General features: G+C 37.0%; 2 protein-coding genes across 2 annotated transcripts; one reads left to right on the forward strand and one right to left on the reverse strand.

The window, feature by feature from the left end:
• The first annotated feature begins 3,287 nt into the window (after positions 1-3,287).
• On the forward strand, positions 3,288-6,147 carry LOC114731567 (peptidyl-prolyl cis-trans isomerase Pin1). The gene is made up of 2 exons (XM_028918772.1): positions 3,288-3,670; positions 5,781-6,147. Exons 1-2 carry the CDS (start codon positions 3,424-3,426, stop codon positions 5,903-5,905), a joined length of 372 nt encoding a protein of 123 aa, XP_028774605.1. The 5' UTR covers positions 3,288-3,423; the 3' UTR covers positions 5,906-6,147.
• Positions 6,148-7,804: 1,657 nt separating this feature from the next.
• Positions 7,805-13,411, reverse strand: LOC114731545 (zinc finger CCCH domain-containing protein 6-like). Its single transcript, XM_028918747.1, has 4 exons — positions 13,026-13,411; positions 10,295-10,501; positions 9,948-10,072; positions 7,805-9,862 (listed from the first exon to the last, which is right to left on the reverse strand). The coding sequence occupies exons 1-4, from the start codon at positions 13,083-13,085 to the stop codon at positions 8,578-8,580; spliced, it is 1,677 nt and encodes a 558-aa protein (XP_028774580.1). The 5' UTR covers positions 13,086-13,411; the 3' UTR covers positions 7,805-8,577.
• Positions 13,412-15,200: the final 1,789 nt, after the last annotated feature.

A 15,200-nucleotide genomic window follows, 5' to 3' on the forward strand; every position in this document is an offset into this window, starting at 1 on the left:
GAAGCCCGAAAAAAAAAAAACTTTTGGGCGGGGCATATCACGGGCAGGGCCGGGCTTCGGGCAGGGTGCCCTGCCCTGCCCGTTTGGCCCTGCCCGAGACATATTACTTTTTATTTTTATTTAATTTTTTTTGTCTTCCAAAATACCAATCATAGCGGCAGCCAGCGACCACTTACACTCACACTCGCTCACTCAGCTCAGGCACGCCACTCACCACTCGACCAGCCCTAGCCAAGCAGCAGCCGCCAACCCCTCGCGAACGAAGTCCCGCTCTCAATCTCCGTCTCACTCTCTTAGTCTCGCCTGTCGCCGTGTCAAGTTCTACCTCTCCCGATCTCCCTCTTCGGCTCTTCCCTCTCAGTCTCTCAGTCTCCCTCTCGCTCTCCCTCTGTCTCTCAGTCTCCCTCTTCCTGTCGCTGTGTCACGGTCTACCGGAAGCAACGACTACCGACTAGCTCCACTTCATCTTCCTCCACCGACCAGCGAAGCAGCGACCACCGACCAGTGAAGCAGCGGCACTGACCAGCGAAGCAACTCACAGCAAGGCAACCTCCAACTCTGTTAGTTAGTCTCTCCCACCCATTTTCTATCCGTGTTTCATGTTTGGTGTGCATGTTATTGAGGCTATCTGATATATTAGTTAAGTGAATCTGCAATAATTTAATTCGCATGAAGTTACTAAAATAACTACTTTATATGGCTGCGTCTAACTTATACTTTTGGGCTGTCGTCTTAATCGATCCAAGGAAATGAATTAAGTATGAATGTATGATGCACTGATTAATTACTTAATTAGTTTGTTGCTCTGATTAAATAATCTGATAAGCAATGGTGGGAACATGAATAAGCTTGGAAATTTGATAATGAAGACATTGCTTCTTAGCTAGCGGTTTCGTAAAGGTAGACCAAAAAATGAATAGACATTAATTTGTGCCATCACCCATCAGGATTATTCTTTAGGCAGCTAGCAGTTTGATGTGTTTTGTTTTGATACTATTGGACGCCTTGCTGTTTTGGCCATTCCTTTTTATTAGACCCAAATACGGAAGATATGACCAATTTTTAAGGAGATTAATTATGGTATGAGAATTCAATAATAATCACCCCTTGGCTTCAAGGAACACCTTATTTTGCTATATTGTTATAGTAAAGTATTATTGTAGCTCATTAATTTGTTCAACCTTTGCGGAGGTATACCTTTTAATTAATTTGTCCAGGATTATCTTTGTTCAATTCATATAGCCTCAATAATTAAAAGGTATATATATATATGTTGCTTTTATTTCTTAGCTTAAATCAATTAACAATCATACCAAAACTGAAACAGCTTTACACCTTTTGGATTCATTGAAGAGTAAAGTGTTCACCATATATTACTTCATAATTTGGTATGTAATTATTTTTTGATTTTCTTTCCTAGGTGTTGCTACATCTGGAGGAGAGAATTGAATGGCTATTGGTGGTTGAAGGGTCATTTTATAAGCGTGATTGGCTAAGTTGGTAAGGTGCATCTATTCATTCTTTAGAATTTAGAAGTACATTTTTTTTAAATTGTTTTGTTTCTAATATGTTAAAGTTATAATTACTTTTATTTGTATTTTTTCAGGTGTTCTATTTTTTTGTGGAAATTGTGGAAAGTGATGCCTTTTGAACTTCAAAGCTTCAGTTATAATATTGAGATTGTCTTGCTTGAAATGCATTATTGATGTTATTTAATTGGATAATTGTTAAGATATGTTTTGGATGATTTCTGGATGACTTCACTTGTTTTGAATTATTTTTAGATGATTTTAATGTGTTAAAATGTAGAATTATAAAATGTAATTTTTAGGTGTGTATAGAATTTTTTCCCCATGATATGAGGGCAGGGCATCACTCTTTGGGCAACGAAGCCCGCCCTGCCCAGCCCTGCCCAAAATGGTTAGGGCTTCTACGGGCAGGGCCGGGCATCGGGCTGCAATTTGTAGCCCGCTCTTACTTCGGGCAGGGTATCGGGTAGGGGCTCTGCCCTGCCCAGCCCTGCCCATGTGCACCCCTAGATAATATGTGACCATTGGGCTGTCATAATGCTAATTAAGTATGATTTTAATGTCAATTAAAAGAGCGGTTTTAAATAATTAATTAAGGTGAATTAAATCATTTTAAAGCCATTAAATCTGGTTAATGAAAGAATAAAACTGACCAATAAAAACACATAAATACCTTAATAGTCATCTCTAACGGTCAGTTCTAAATACTCATCTTCTCAGTTATTTTATTATATCAAGCTCACATTTTAATAAACACTAAGATTTTCTCAATTTTAAGTAATATAAAACTTCTTTTGACACACTCACACACTAAAACTCCAACAACATCACCCAAGGTTGCCCAAGCGCAAGGCCAAGTGTGCCCCTTGTAAGTCTTAACATATCCATGAGCTAGTTTGAATTCACGTAGGCTTATTTGTGAGCAAATTCGTACTTGGCCATAGGCAATATGGACTAACCCCAGAGAGGAATAGAATTATGTACTACTATCTTGTTACTAGAAGCTGTTTTATTCCGCTGATATAACTATTTGATCTAGTTTATCAACCCCACTGTGTTATCAGTCAGAGATAGAAAAAGTTACAAGAACTTCTTTGTATAATACTATTATACTTTTTTTATGAGATCTCTCTAAATTTTTTTCTTCTAAGAGCCCCACTTATAATGTCGACTACTTACCAATCACCTGGAAGGGATTCTTCTATAATGTCTATAAGAGTTCGTTTGACTTTTATTTTGGTCATAAATGTAAGATCCCAATTTATTTTGTCTTTCATATTTATTCATTATTCTCAAGATGATTCTTGTAATAATAGTATTTCTAACTAATACACCTGATTAGCAAGGATATTTTATGAAAAATAATACATTTTTATTACAAATTACTAACTTAACTAATTTTCTTAATCCACTCAAATTAATCAATTAGCTTTTATATTAAGGATAGGAGGTAGTATTCTATAATATAATTTATTTATTTATTTATTATTTTTGAGCAAAAAATTACTCTCCCAAGACCCATTGTGTAAATTATGATTTAGTCCGAATTGCACGATGGGAGCTGAATGAACGGTCGAGATGCGGGTTATTGTTTGTGCCCGTGATTGCGTAGGACCCTATCCCGATTCTTCCACTTGCTTTTTTATTTTTCAATTATTATTATTATTATTTTTTCTGAGTCTGAGTCCTCCCTCCGCCACCACTATATATGCAGGCAACTCCTTGCTTCCTCCCAATCGTATAGCTCCAAACCCTGTTGAGTCGCCAGTCCTCGCCCTTATCTGAATTACCGCGGATTCTAGCTGCGAAGATAGAGGCCGATCGGAAGAGAAAGAAAGCTTCGATCTCGGCGGTGGATCGAACGAAGAAGGAAAGGCACAAGAAGGCTGCGAAAATGTCCTCGTCTAACAGGCAGGGTGGTGAGGTTAGGGCATCGCACATATTGATCAAGCACCAAGGTTCTAGACGGAAGGCTTCTTGGAAAGATCCCGAAGGCCGTGTTATCCAAAATACCACCAGAGATACCGCGGTTTCTCAGCTCAAGGCCTTCCGTGACGACATCCTTTCCGGGAAGGCTAAGTTCGAAGATGTTGCTTCTCGTTATTCCGATTGCAGCTCTGCCAAGCGAGGCGGTGATCTTGGTCAGTGATATTTCTCTCTCTCTTTTTTTTGCGTTGGACCTTCTCTGATGAAGATCCGCGAAATAAACTAGTTATGTTACCATAGTTTAGCTTCTTTAATGCACGCTCTTATTTCGATCAAAGAGAAGAGAATTACTTGTTAACGGTATTGATCACATGCTTTTTTCCGAATGTTTCTATTTATGCTAACCTTCCTGGCGGCTGTTAAAGTCATATATTCATTTGGCCGAAAATTTAACATCTAAAAATCATGTCAGGAAATTTTATTGTCTTTCAGGGTCTCAAGAAATGAGATTAGTTCGGAGGATCCAAATATAACGTTATTTTTTCATCTTCGAGGGTTCTATGACCTCATAGCTTTGTTGAAGGGGTTTTATATGAACCCTAGAGAAGCATTTGTCAGCTAGTAATCAAGAGTGACCTGGTATTGTCATGGCCGTTAAAGAAGCATGCTTGCATTTTTTACTTCCAAGTTCATATAAATCAAGTATCCCTTATCGATCAATTTTTGAGCTTAAACTGTATCTCTTCTAAAAGTAGAATTTTCCTGTAAGTTATATGACTTGCTATCTTTTATATGTAATTATCAAAAGTTTTCTGAGGATGTTATGCTCAGAGTAGCAATCCATATAAAAAATTCAAATCATGATTTGGATCCTCTGACCCTAGGACGATTGGCTTATATCAGAATCTTCTGGGGTTTGATTAGCTTATCATGATTGAGGATCACAGAATCGTTAGGGTCCCTGAGTTCATGAAATTCGATGACTGGAGAAGTGAAAAGTGAGTTTTTTCTCTTGAAACTACAGTATAATGTTAACTGAAGGAAGCAGCATAAACCGTTATTTTTGCTGTTGATTAATAAACATAACACTTGGTTGTACACGTCATTCCTTACTCATTACCCCACTTGGTATTGTACGAGGGATCAAGTGAGGAGCTAATTTGCTTCAATGAAGGTATTAATCTATTTTTTTTGCCCTGCACCAATGTCAAAACAACGGAACTTTCAAAAGGTGTGTGACATCGAAGTTGCAACTTCTTTATTATTATTATCGAATGTCCTTACCCCCCAACCCTGGAAAGATACAGTTAAGTGGCTACTTATGATAATGCTTAGCCAGGAGTGTCGCTTTTGGCGTCATTTTTAAATTGTAATGATAGAATTTCTTTGTATTCTGATACGTACAAAATTCCAGGTGTTTAACAGAATATCAGACTTAAACTTCCAAAGATATTCTTTCTAATATGCGCTCTTTCTGTCGCTGGAGGAATATTAGCAATTCATGGATTATAATGTACTGTTTCAACTTGGTCTTCCCATCCATCCATTATCAACTCTAAAGTTACATCTGTATTTTTATCGATATTCATTTGTTTTTTAGCATGGCTTTTGAACATATGTCGAACTTATTGATGGTACATTTAAGATAGCAGCATTTGTATATTTTTAAGTTTTCCGTAATAAAGATATCCTCAAATTCTCACTTCTATGGTTTTTGTACTCCCTTCCCTCTCTTTTTCCCGCTCATACTGACAAGGGCATTCTCACTTAATACTTCTCTGGCAACTGGGGTCTTGAATCTAAATCTTTTAACATGTCGCTTGATTTGTTCGATGCATATTATAAATGGCTTGGATATCTGATTTAAGTGTAAAGTCAATGCGGCTTTTATGAGTGATCCAGCTCTGATCCTCTCTGCAAGGATATACAGATCTCAAGTGATCCAGCTCATGTTGCTGTATTAAATATAAATAGGAAGAACTAAAGCTAGCTGATAATGCTTAAAAACAAGCACGCTTTTACATATTTATGATAACAATAGCTTTTGGGCCGATTGGCTGTACTCATTGGTTGTTACATGGGTAGTACATGGCGGCTCATTAGTTTAATTCTAAAGTCAAATGCCTACCAAGATAATACACACACCTGAGTTTGCTTAAAACTAATGACAGTGCTTAAGATTTAACAGTGCTTTCAAAAATGAAGTTGTTTGAACATCTTAAAGACTTGGATCCATGGTTCGATGTCACATTCATATGCGAAGCGAACTAAGTCCTCAATTGCGTCTCTAGCACTAAGTTCTACATGTGTGTTTCTTGACTGCAGGTCCTTTTGGTCGTGGCCAGATGCAAAAACCTTTTGAAGAAGCAACTTATGGACTTAAAGTTGGTGAGATTAGTGACATCGTGGATACTGATAGCGGAGTCCACATTATCATGAGAACAGGTTGAGAACACGGAGTTCTTTTTAGAGGCTCATTTCTTGTTTGGGAGAACATTAATTTGAAGATTTGTGTGATTCTTGTTCATCTTGCTTGTCATTAACTTTTGATGTTTTTAAACTTCGCTGAGCCATGCGCTTGAGTGATAATACACTGATACTGCATTTATAAACTTGGAGGTGTATGCTTGTAATTTGAATGTCGAGTGACGACAATGAAACAAGGTTTTGGAATTAAAAGCGTGGTTTCGGTCTGTTGGTAATGCGGTCAGCTATAATAGGTACCCGTTCTTCCTACATTCGTTATTGTGGAGTCAGTTGCGTAAATCTGATCTCATCATCGGTGATCCTGCTTTGTCATGTCGGGCAGCTGACGTAGTTTGAAGAAAAATAAGGAAGTTGAAACAAATAAGAAATTGTTGCAAAGATTAGACCAAGGTCAGAGTCATTTTGGTCCTGTATCCCTACCTTAAATGTTAAGAGTATTGTTTGCCTTGATGGTTCAAACTTGGCATAACATGGCGTGATTCTAATGTAGCCTTAAATGGCGTTAAGCACATGGGTCTAGGACCCCTAAAACGGTGACGCGCGCAATGGTGAGTGTGGACTTCACAACTAATTAAGTAGCGATGCTGGTTGTTGTATTGGGGTGAATTCGATGGATATCGGTGAATATGGTGAAAAATACAATGAAGTGATAGATGGTCAAGCGATTGGATTGGGCCAACACAAATTATTGATGTTTGATTTTTCCCCCTCTAGTTAACATTATTAGTTGTATTTCTCACCTTATTCTATTTTATTATTCTATTGAGTTTATAGCGCATTCAAAAAATTTCATAGAGCACAATTCACCTCCTCTAGTTTGACTAAAACCTGCATATGGTGTCAAAAGTCGTAAAATGCAAATTCCAATATCATGCTCTAATATCTTGAATCATGTTTGGATATTAGTTTGGAGATTTAAGCATGATTTTGCGAACAATTTTTGTTAAAATCTTATTTTTGATGTTTTCTAGCAATCTCATTTTAATAATTAAGAAATCAAATCCAACAATAAACTAGACTTCTTCTTCTTCTTTTTGTTTTAAGCCATAACATTACTCTTTATACATATCGTGTAAAACTTATATATAAAACAATATGATTAGAATCATACTGAATTGGTGATTCGATTGATCAGATCGACACCAACCATGTGTTTGGTCTAAAGCACTTCAGAGTCAATTAAAAGGTGAACTCATGATTTAATAACAAAACAAAACTGTCATTTTTTATTTGTCTTGTGGTAATTTTTATTTAACGTTAAATATGTTCTTGATGATTTATTGATCATTCTGACTAATTATGGAAGCTTACGCCAATTTGGCCGGACAATTAATTCATCATACCGAATGATTGTGATAAATATAATAAATATTTTTATTGTAATGGTAATCTTGATTGACTATAAATTTAACCTGTATGGGATGGAAATATTTTTATTTTTCATGCATAAATTTTAAATTATATTAATTTAATTAAACCCAATCCTACTATCATCTCACCATTAAACCTCAAACCAGTATCCCAACCAACTCAATGCCCCACCGAGTTGTGAAAATATTAATATAGAACAAAGTGCCATTACCTTCTCTCCTCAACCCATTTCAATTTCAACCCCAACAATTATTTTATTTATTTTTCCTATGTTGTTAATTAAACCACCAACACAACTGGGGGAGAACATGATACAATTCCCATGAGCATACTTGAGATTAGCATTCATAATTCAAGTGTCAAGATCATTTTTCAAAAAATACATAATAGAAGAAAGCATCGGAATTCTTAGCTAGGCTTCTTTTTTTTTTTTCCCCCAACGGGAGAATTCTTAGCTAGGCTTAGCTCCTCAGTTAAGACACATTGCCAAGTAACCATATATCCGAATGTTTTACTTAAAATTAAAAAAATACCACAACTGTCATTAGTTCCCAGGGCAATACTTATTAGGCCTCATCTTCACTTGGGAGTTTGGATCATTACACGTTTAAGCTTGAGATCTAGCCACCACCGTTGAGAGGGTAGTGCTGTCACTCAAGCCTTCAAATTTCCCAGTGAATAACTGGGGCTTGGGAAAATGAATAACGACAGTTTAGAATCATTTCCACAATTTCCAACTCTAACTTCTGAAATTCATTTTTTTCCCCCCAAGTCAATGTCCATGGCCTTCGTTATTCTGTTTGCAAGGTTCCCAAGTATCATTCTCCCCGTCAAATTAAGTTTTTCTGAAATTTATTCATTTGATTAACTGGTTTATCTTCTTTCGACCTTATTAGCTTTCTTCCCCTTTTATAGATGCATAAATTATATGGATAACCACCGCTCACCAGTGAACTCCAGCTGGTCACCATCATGAAAGAGACTAACTGCACAAGTCACCCCTACGCCCTAGCTGTAGAAATTAAAAAAAAAAAAAAAAATCAGTTGTCTTGAACATTCCATCAATTCTCACTCCCCTCTTCTTTGCTGACCCTGTTGAAAATTCGTGTAACCAGGGACCGACTACAGTGGTCCTCATAACCCCAAAATCCAAACTCAACAGAAACCACCCATGAAACCTTAGTCACCGTGTGCCCCTCTCATTCTCACGAGTCCTCCCCTTCCACCTTCCTCAAACTTGCTCCCGCCATTCCGAAAAGGCTGTCTAAATTAATACTCTGCCCCGGATTTCTGGTCCTAATTTAGCTCTTTTTGCATTTTTGGAGCCTAGAATGTCAACAGAACCCCATTGAGCTGACACGTCATGTTGATAAGGACAATTGGAACCATTTCGACAACCCCTTGAACTTTTGAAGTATATGCAAGGTTTCTGGGTTTTGTAATTCCCTTCTCCTGGTTTATTGTTATGAACCGGTTTCAAATCTTTGAAATTAGTTTGACGGATAGCTATTTGGGAGTCATGCGTCTCTTGCCTACTATTATTATCATCAGCACCATGTTGCCGAATAAGGTTCTTATAATAGCTGAGATCCTTCACAGGATGAGCTTCCTTCCCAGCAAATGCTGGGCCTGTACTGGGTCGGTAAGCCATTGTAGTTGTAGGGGATCGCACCTGGTTTACTACTGCAGGCATGCTCACACCTGTTGAAGATAATGGCACCGTGCTCGGCTCTCTGGATAAAATGGAAGCCATGGGTGCTGCTTGCTTAACTGTATCTTGTTGAGAACGTTGGGTACTTACAGAAGGCAGGCCCCCACTTGACCAATGGTCAGTGGTTTTGTTCACAGGCTTGTGAATATCAGCAGCAATTGTATGCGAAGGCAATGGAGCTGAAGGAGTTCCTAGTTTCCCCGGCACAGGCCTAGAAAATGGAAGTGTCGCGGTTCCTGGCTTATCAACTGTATGCATCAATTGAACTGAAGGAGTGACTGGCATCAAGCCAGAATCAGGAAATAAACCCACAATATTTGAGGGACTAACCCCAGAAGTTGGCTTATCAGGTGTAAGCGGAAATGATGAAACTGATGGAGAAGTGCACTTAACTCCAGAAATAGGTAAACCCACTAAATTTGCGGATGCACTTGCAGTGGTTGCAGCAGCTCCATCATGAACACTTCTCAACTTCTCAATCAACAACGGATCATTAAGTATTTTAACAAGTAGATCCATGTCAATTGAGCTGCCTTGCTCATTACTATTCATGATGGCAGCAACAACAGCAGAAGCTGCTGCAACATCTGCTTCCACACCAGATGTCCCAGGTGAGGCTAGAGTGGATGAGGTACTAAGCTGTGAACATATGGGTCTATCTGTTGCTGATATGGAATGGTGCAAACTTTGTGTCTGAAGAGTGGCGGAGGTGTCAATTGTCGCTGGCAATTCAGGTTTAACATCCATAAGCTCTTCTTCCTCAATAGGAACGATAGGGATAAGAGGAGTGAGGTTATCATCGTAGTCTTCCTCCTCTACATCTAAAGAAACAGAGGGACTACAAGCAAATGAAGATTAACAAGATTAGCTACAAAAAGAGAATCAAGTAGAAAATGGATTTCTTACTTGCTGTGACATTTTACCTTGGAGGAATAGCTGAAGGGCGAGGATATACTGCTTCAAGCACCTTCATTTCTCTCAGCTTTTGATCCACTTTCTCCCTACTCTCTTCACCAGCCGCAACCAGCCAATTTTGACAGAGGGCAAACTGGTTTGAAAACAAACCAAATCAAGTAAGTAAACGAGGAATACAGATCCAACTGGCTTTATAAAGCTAACATTTTCAAAGAAAAATATTTAACTATGCAAACACCTAAAATGAATACCACAGCAGATCATTTTCCAGTTACAATTGAAAGGATATAATCACTAGAAACTGAAGTATTAATAGAGATCAACATCCTTTAGAAAAATCCTAATATCTCATTACCAGGGGAGGAGTTTTCCATTTAATCTGATATAAGTGGGAGAGTTCATTCCTTAGATGGTTCGAAATATGATTGTCTTCAAAGCCAGGAGGCAAATCATGAGATTCATTAGTGCTTGAATGCAAAATAGATGATGTCTTTGCTTGAAGAAGATCTTGAGATGTCTGGCTAACTTTCGAAGGGCAGTCCTCAGATAAGAACAACTTCACCTGTTACATCCCTCGTATTAGTACCAAACACACATTTAAAAATAAAACCCATGAAAAAAAAAAAAAACGCATTATACACACTGCAAAAAGAAGAGACCAAAGGCATAAACATTATGAAACTACCATAAAATTCATTGCAACACTATACACTAAACATTCCAAAAGTAGCCAAATTGATATCTCATTGCTCTGCCTTCGATTGCTCAGAATGTTTCAGGTAATATTAACATGCACACTGTACATATATACTACTCTGCCTAGCTTAAGCTTATATCATTCTACCAATCTCATTTCATCAAGAAAGACAGACCATAAATGATAAATCAACTTAAATCTACAATCTACATTTCAAAAGGACAATAGTTTGATAGCATAAACTAGTAATTCCTGTTCAACTTCAGACAAAGTAGCTCTCCTCACGTGATTAGAAATCATCGAGCCAAGCACATATATAGGCCAATGTAATACTAAAAATATATGGTCAGTTAACTTTATTGTTTAATATAGATGTGAGAACCTAAAAGGTGCGAGACTCAAGCACTACTTTGGCAAGAATACAGAACAAAAGAATAGTGTAACACGAGCTTCAGAATGTTAACCGTACACAAATATCAAAAAGACATTATCAAATGTCAAGCTCCGGCCAAAAGTACAGATTTCTTAAGTTGACTGTTTTTATTCCCAGTTTTGCGACCTTTGTCACTTTAGTTTCATAATAGTCCTAATAGCATCATATATAACATTCTGCTCCTTAGTTGTTTAACAACATCCTCAGTGTTTCCCACATATAGCAGCAATCATGAGCATTTGCAAACCAGCAAAAAGTAATACTTCATTCCCTTGTCGGACTGTACAGATTTAAAAAAAAAAAAAATCATAAAATTGGTAGCAGCATCTAATATCTTTACAGGTTTTCACCTAAGCCTTCAATCTTCTTGTGTATGACCCTAAATTAAAGGAAAGCACAATTTTCAGTTATGAGCATACTAACCATTTTCATAAAATAACAACAATGTGGTAAAAACTAGTAATTCCAAATATATTGAAGGCATTATCATTTTCATTTTCATTCATATGCCATGCATTATGCAAGTTGAAGCAATTCCGCATCAACCTATGTAAATTAATCAGATGAAAGACAAGAGTTTCATTTAGCAAACGCACATTAATTTGATAAATCCATCGGCTCATGCACACATTGATGAGTTCAAAATTCCCATCACTGCGAGCATGCTCTAGGTTTCATTACTGAGTCTCCCTCTATCATAGTGATATTAGATCATGTGAGGAAATAACCTCTGCTGCAGTACAACCCATTAAACATGTCTCAGCAAGGCTGCCCGAACAACATATAGTAAAAACGCTCGAGGTAATAGTTTGGGTCTATAATCTTGTCATCTTTTATATCTGCTTTCTGTTTCCAAATGATAGACAAATATGATAGAAAATTTTTAACAAGCTTGTCATTATTTTGTAACGACATCTTTTTTATAATAGCCCATGAGAAATTGAATCCATATCCCGCAATAGAGAAACAGATTCAATGCTTAACATAACAGCAACAAATTAGATTTTCAAACATTGCCAGGTCTAACACCCCCCCCCTTTTTCTCATTTGTTGCAAGTTGAACACTGCGACTCTGTTCAAGTACATAGCACGCCTTGTAGACGACCTTCTTAAAAGAGTTGAATCTTCAGAGTCGTTAAATATTTAGTACAATTATAGGTAGTTCATGATAGCATTATCAATATATGATATATGAAGTCGAATTAGTTATTTCCTCGTTATCAAGGGAAAAAGATTTCTCTTGGCGGGTTGGAGCTTCTGGGAGTAGAATGACGAAATCTATCAAATGAAACTTAATGATCTTCAGTCCAAAAAAAAAACCTCCCTACCGTGCTTTTAATTACCCGGACCAACGGCAATCGTAGGGGTGTACAACCCACTTATGCCTTGATTATTAAAATTGGCTGCCCAGCGCCTAATATCTTCAACAACTTGCTTGATTTTATCTCTCGTAGAAGTAAAATAAACATGAGTACCCAAAAGAAAAGGCACATTATACCTTTGCCCTTCGATCTAGAAGATATTCTAAATCAAAGCTTCTTGTTCGATACAATCTTACTTCCACCTTTTGATCGATGAATTGCGCTGTATTGAAATTTTACCACAACACGAAACTTTTATCTTTGGTGAAATAAATTTATAAGGAATGATACGTTGCATTAAATTTTTCAGTAGATGATCTCCTTTGGTAGAGTCTTTTTGTTTTATTATTTCTACGTCAGCGGAATGCCCTGTTCCGTCGGTAGCAACCAATCCAAATTGACAAGCACCAATATGAGAAAATTAGGAAAAAGGAGAGATTCTGTGATGTGAGGGGGAGAATCAAAAAGAAGAACAAATTGGAATAGATCGACCGTCATAGAAACCTAACGGTCACGAATCAACCAACAAATTGAAAAACTAAAAATTTGCCCTAACGAACGAAATTTTGAAAAAGAATGTTGCAGTCATATATACCTGACACAGATTAAATCCAGGAGCCCACGAAACCCTCTTCGATTTCCTTGCCCGCTTCATATTAAATCTCAGATTTTCTGCTTCAATTAACACTTTAAGGCCAACAAATCAAAAAAGGGAGGAGGATCAAACAAAAACAATCAGATTTGCAATCGAATCAGTCGGATATCCTAATCGGCGGCGAGAATGAAAGGACAGGGGCAGAAGATCACAAAAATATGAAAAAATCGAAACAAAGAACAAAAGAATCCGTCGTGCCGAGGATGTGTTTGTTTCGGTGGGAAAAGCAGACCAGAGGAGTTATAAAGAAGAGGCGTGAGGGAGATATTTCGAAAGCAGCTAGAAGTTTCGGGGTGGAGGCGTAGAAATAGGAAAAAGCAGGTAGGGCTTGTGGATCTGAGGCACGCAGTGACAGCACATCGACGCAAACACTGACCAATACGGTAGTGGTTGCGCGTGCGTGCCCTACTCTGTCCTGGTAGGGCCTCTGGCCCACATATTGTTCATGATCCCGCCCCTCTTTTATCCACACAGCTGGAGCCTGGAGGCATTTCCCCAAACTAAATTATTGACACAGCAATTTTTGGCCAGCGTCAAGAAAATAAATTGCTTTGTGGTTGCGTTCAGAGTATCATTATTTATTTTAGATATGTTTTTCAAAAACTAATAAATTGATCAAAGGATAAAATATTAGACAAATTCTTTTGAAAAAATACATTAAAATTATTTGAACTTGGATTCTTACTCAAATGTTATTTAGATTCCTGTTATATGAGCCAGCTCAAGTAATAAGATATACCCACTCGTTTTATGATAAGATGATAATTTCTTTTAAATTAAAAAATCTATCTCTCTCTTCTTTATTTCAAATTATCCATTGTATAGGTGATTAGTTAGTTATAATTTTAATCATCTTGTTAACAATAGATCACTTTAAAACTCCGCATATAATCATATGAATCCTCCCCAAAAGAAATGTTAAAATTGGGCAGCGTTGCTAAAATTGGGCTTTAAAGTTTTAATATATTATTAGAATGGGCTTTTTGGCCCAAAAAGGGCTTTAGAGGCGACCTTGAAGGCTAAAATATCTTTGTTTGTTACTTTGTTTTGCCTGTGCGCTAGTTTTTCTAAACATTTAGTTAGGGATTTAATCTTTGACGGTGTATATGGAAAGAGTCTCGTAGCCAATAATAAATCTCTTTTGAGAAGTCTATAATGCATGAAGATTAGTCATTACTACTAACGATGGATAATTTGTATTCAACAAAAAAAAAAAAACGTTTTGCGAGCAATGGAGTTCGAATATCTACTAAGAAAAGTACTTATATTCAATATCCTTCGACGCCTTAAATGTAATCATATTTAATAAGAGGAGACCTATATGTAACCAAAAAAATATTTTACAAAACAAACATCATGTTTTTATCCGAAAAGAAAACTATAGTTTCGCTGTGGTGATTTTCTAATTATTTTTGGAGTTTGTTCTGGGGAATGCATCAGGGGAAGATTGATGGGATCCATGGTTTTTTCCCCTTTCCATTTAACTGATGTTTTCAAAGTTTAATTATTTTTTATTATTTCATCTTATATTTGGAATAAAAATGAACCTTGGAAAATAAAGACAACTATTTTAGAACTAGAGGTTGGAAATTTGAAGATTTTACAAAATTTGTTAAAACCTTCCAAGTTGTGATCATTCGTTGAACGATAACCATCCTCTCATCGCGGAGATTGTTAAGGAAGCCAAACTGTGTTTTGTTGTGGAAATGTAAGAACAAGAGAAGTTAATGGGATGAGGGGCGAGGATAATATTTTATTCCCTTCGTTTTGACGTGCGTGCAGTGTCATGACTCATGAGTAGAGCTCTTAATCATGGACACTTAAGAGATGTTTAGATAGAAACCAAACCATAATTTCAGAAGTGCTTATACAGTTTACGAAATAAATACGTGGAGGAGTTTGTCTTATTTTGTGAAAAAAGTGCTTCTGAAACTATAGTTTGGATATTGCCAAACACCCCCTTAATCACTAAAAAATAATTTAAGGGATGCTGTGTGGTATAAGCATGGAAGATGCATTATCAAAAATCCATGTGTACTGCTGTGGGTTCAACCAACAAAGAGGCTGGACATGTATACTACGAGAGCGAGTTTGACCCTATAACATGCTATGGTG

Source organism: Neltuma alba, unplaced genomic scaffold (assembly GCF_004799145.2).
Source record: "Neltuma alba isolate B1F8T4 unplaced genomic scaffold, ASM479914v2 tig00012836_pilon, whole genome shotgun sequence".
NCBI classification, from domain to species: domain Eukaryota; kingdom Viridiplantae; phylum Streptophyta; class Magnoliopsida; order Fabales; family Fabaceae; genus Neltuma; species Neltuma alba.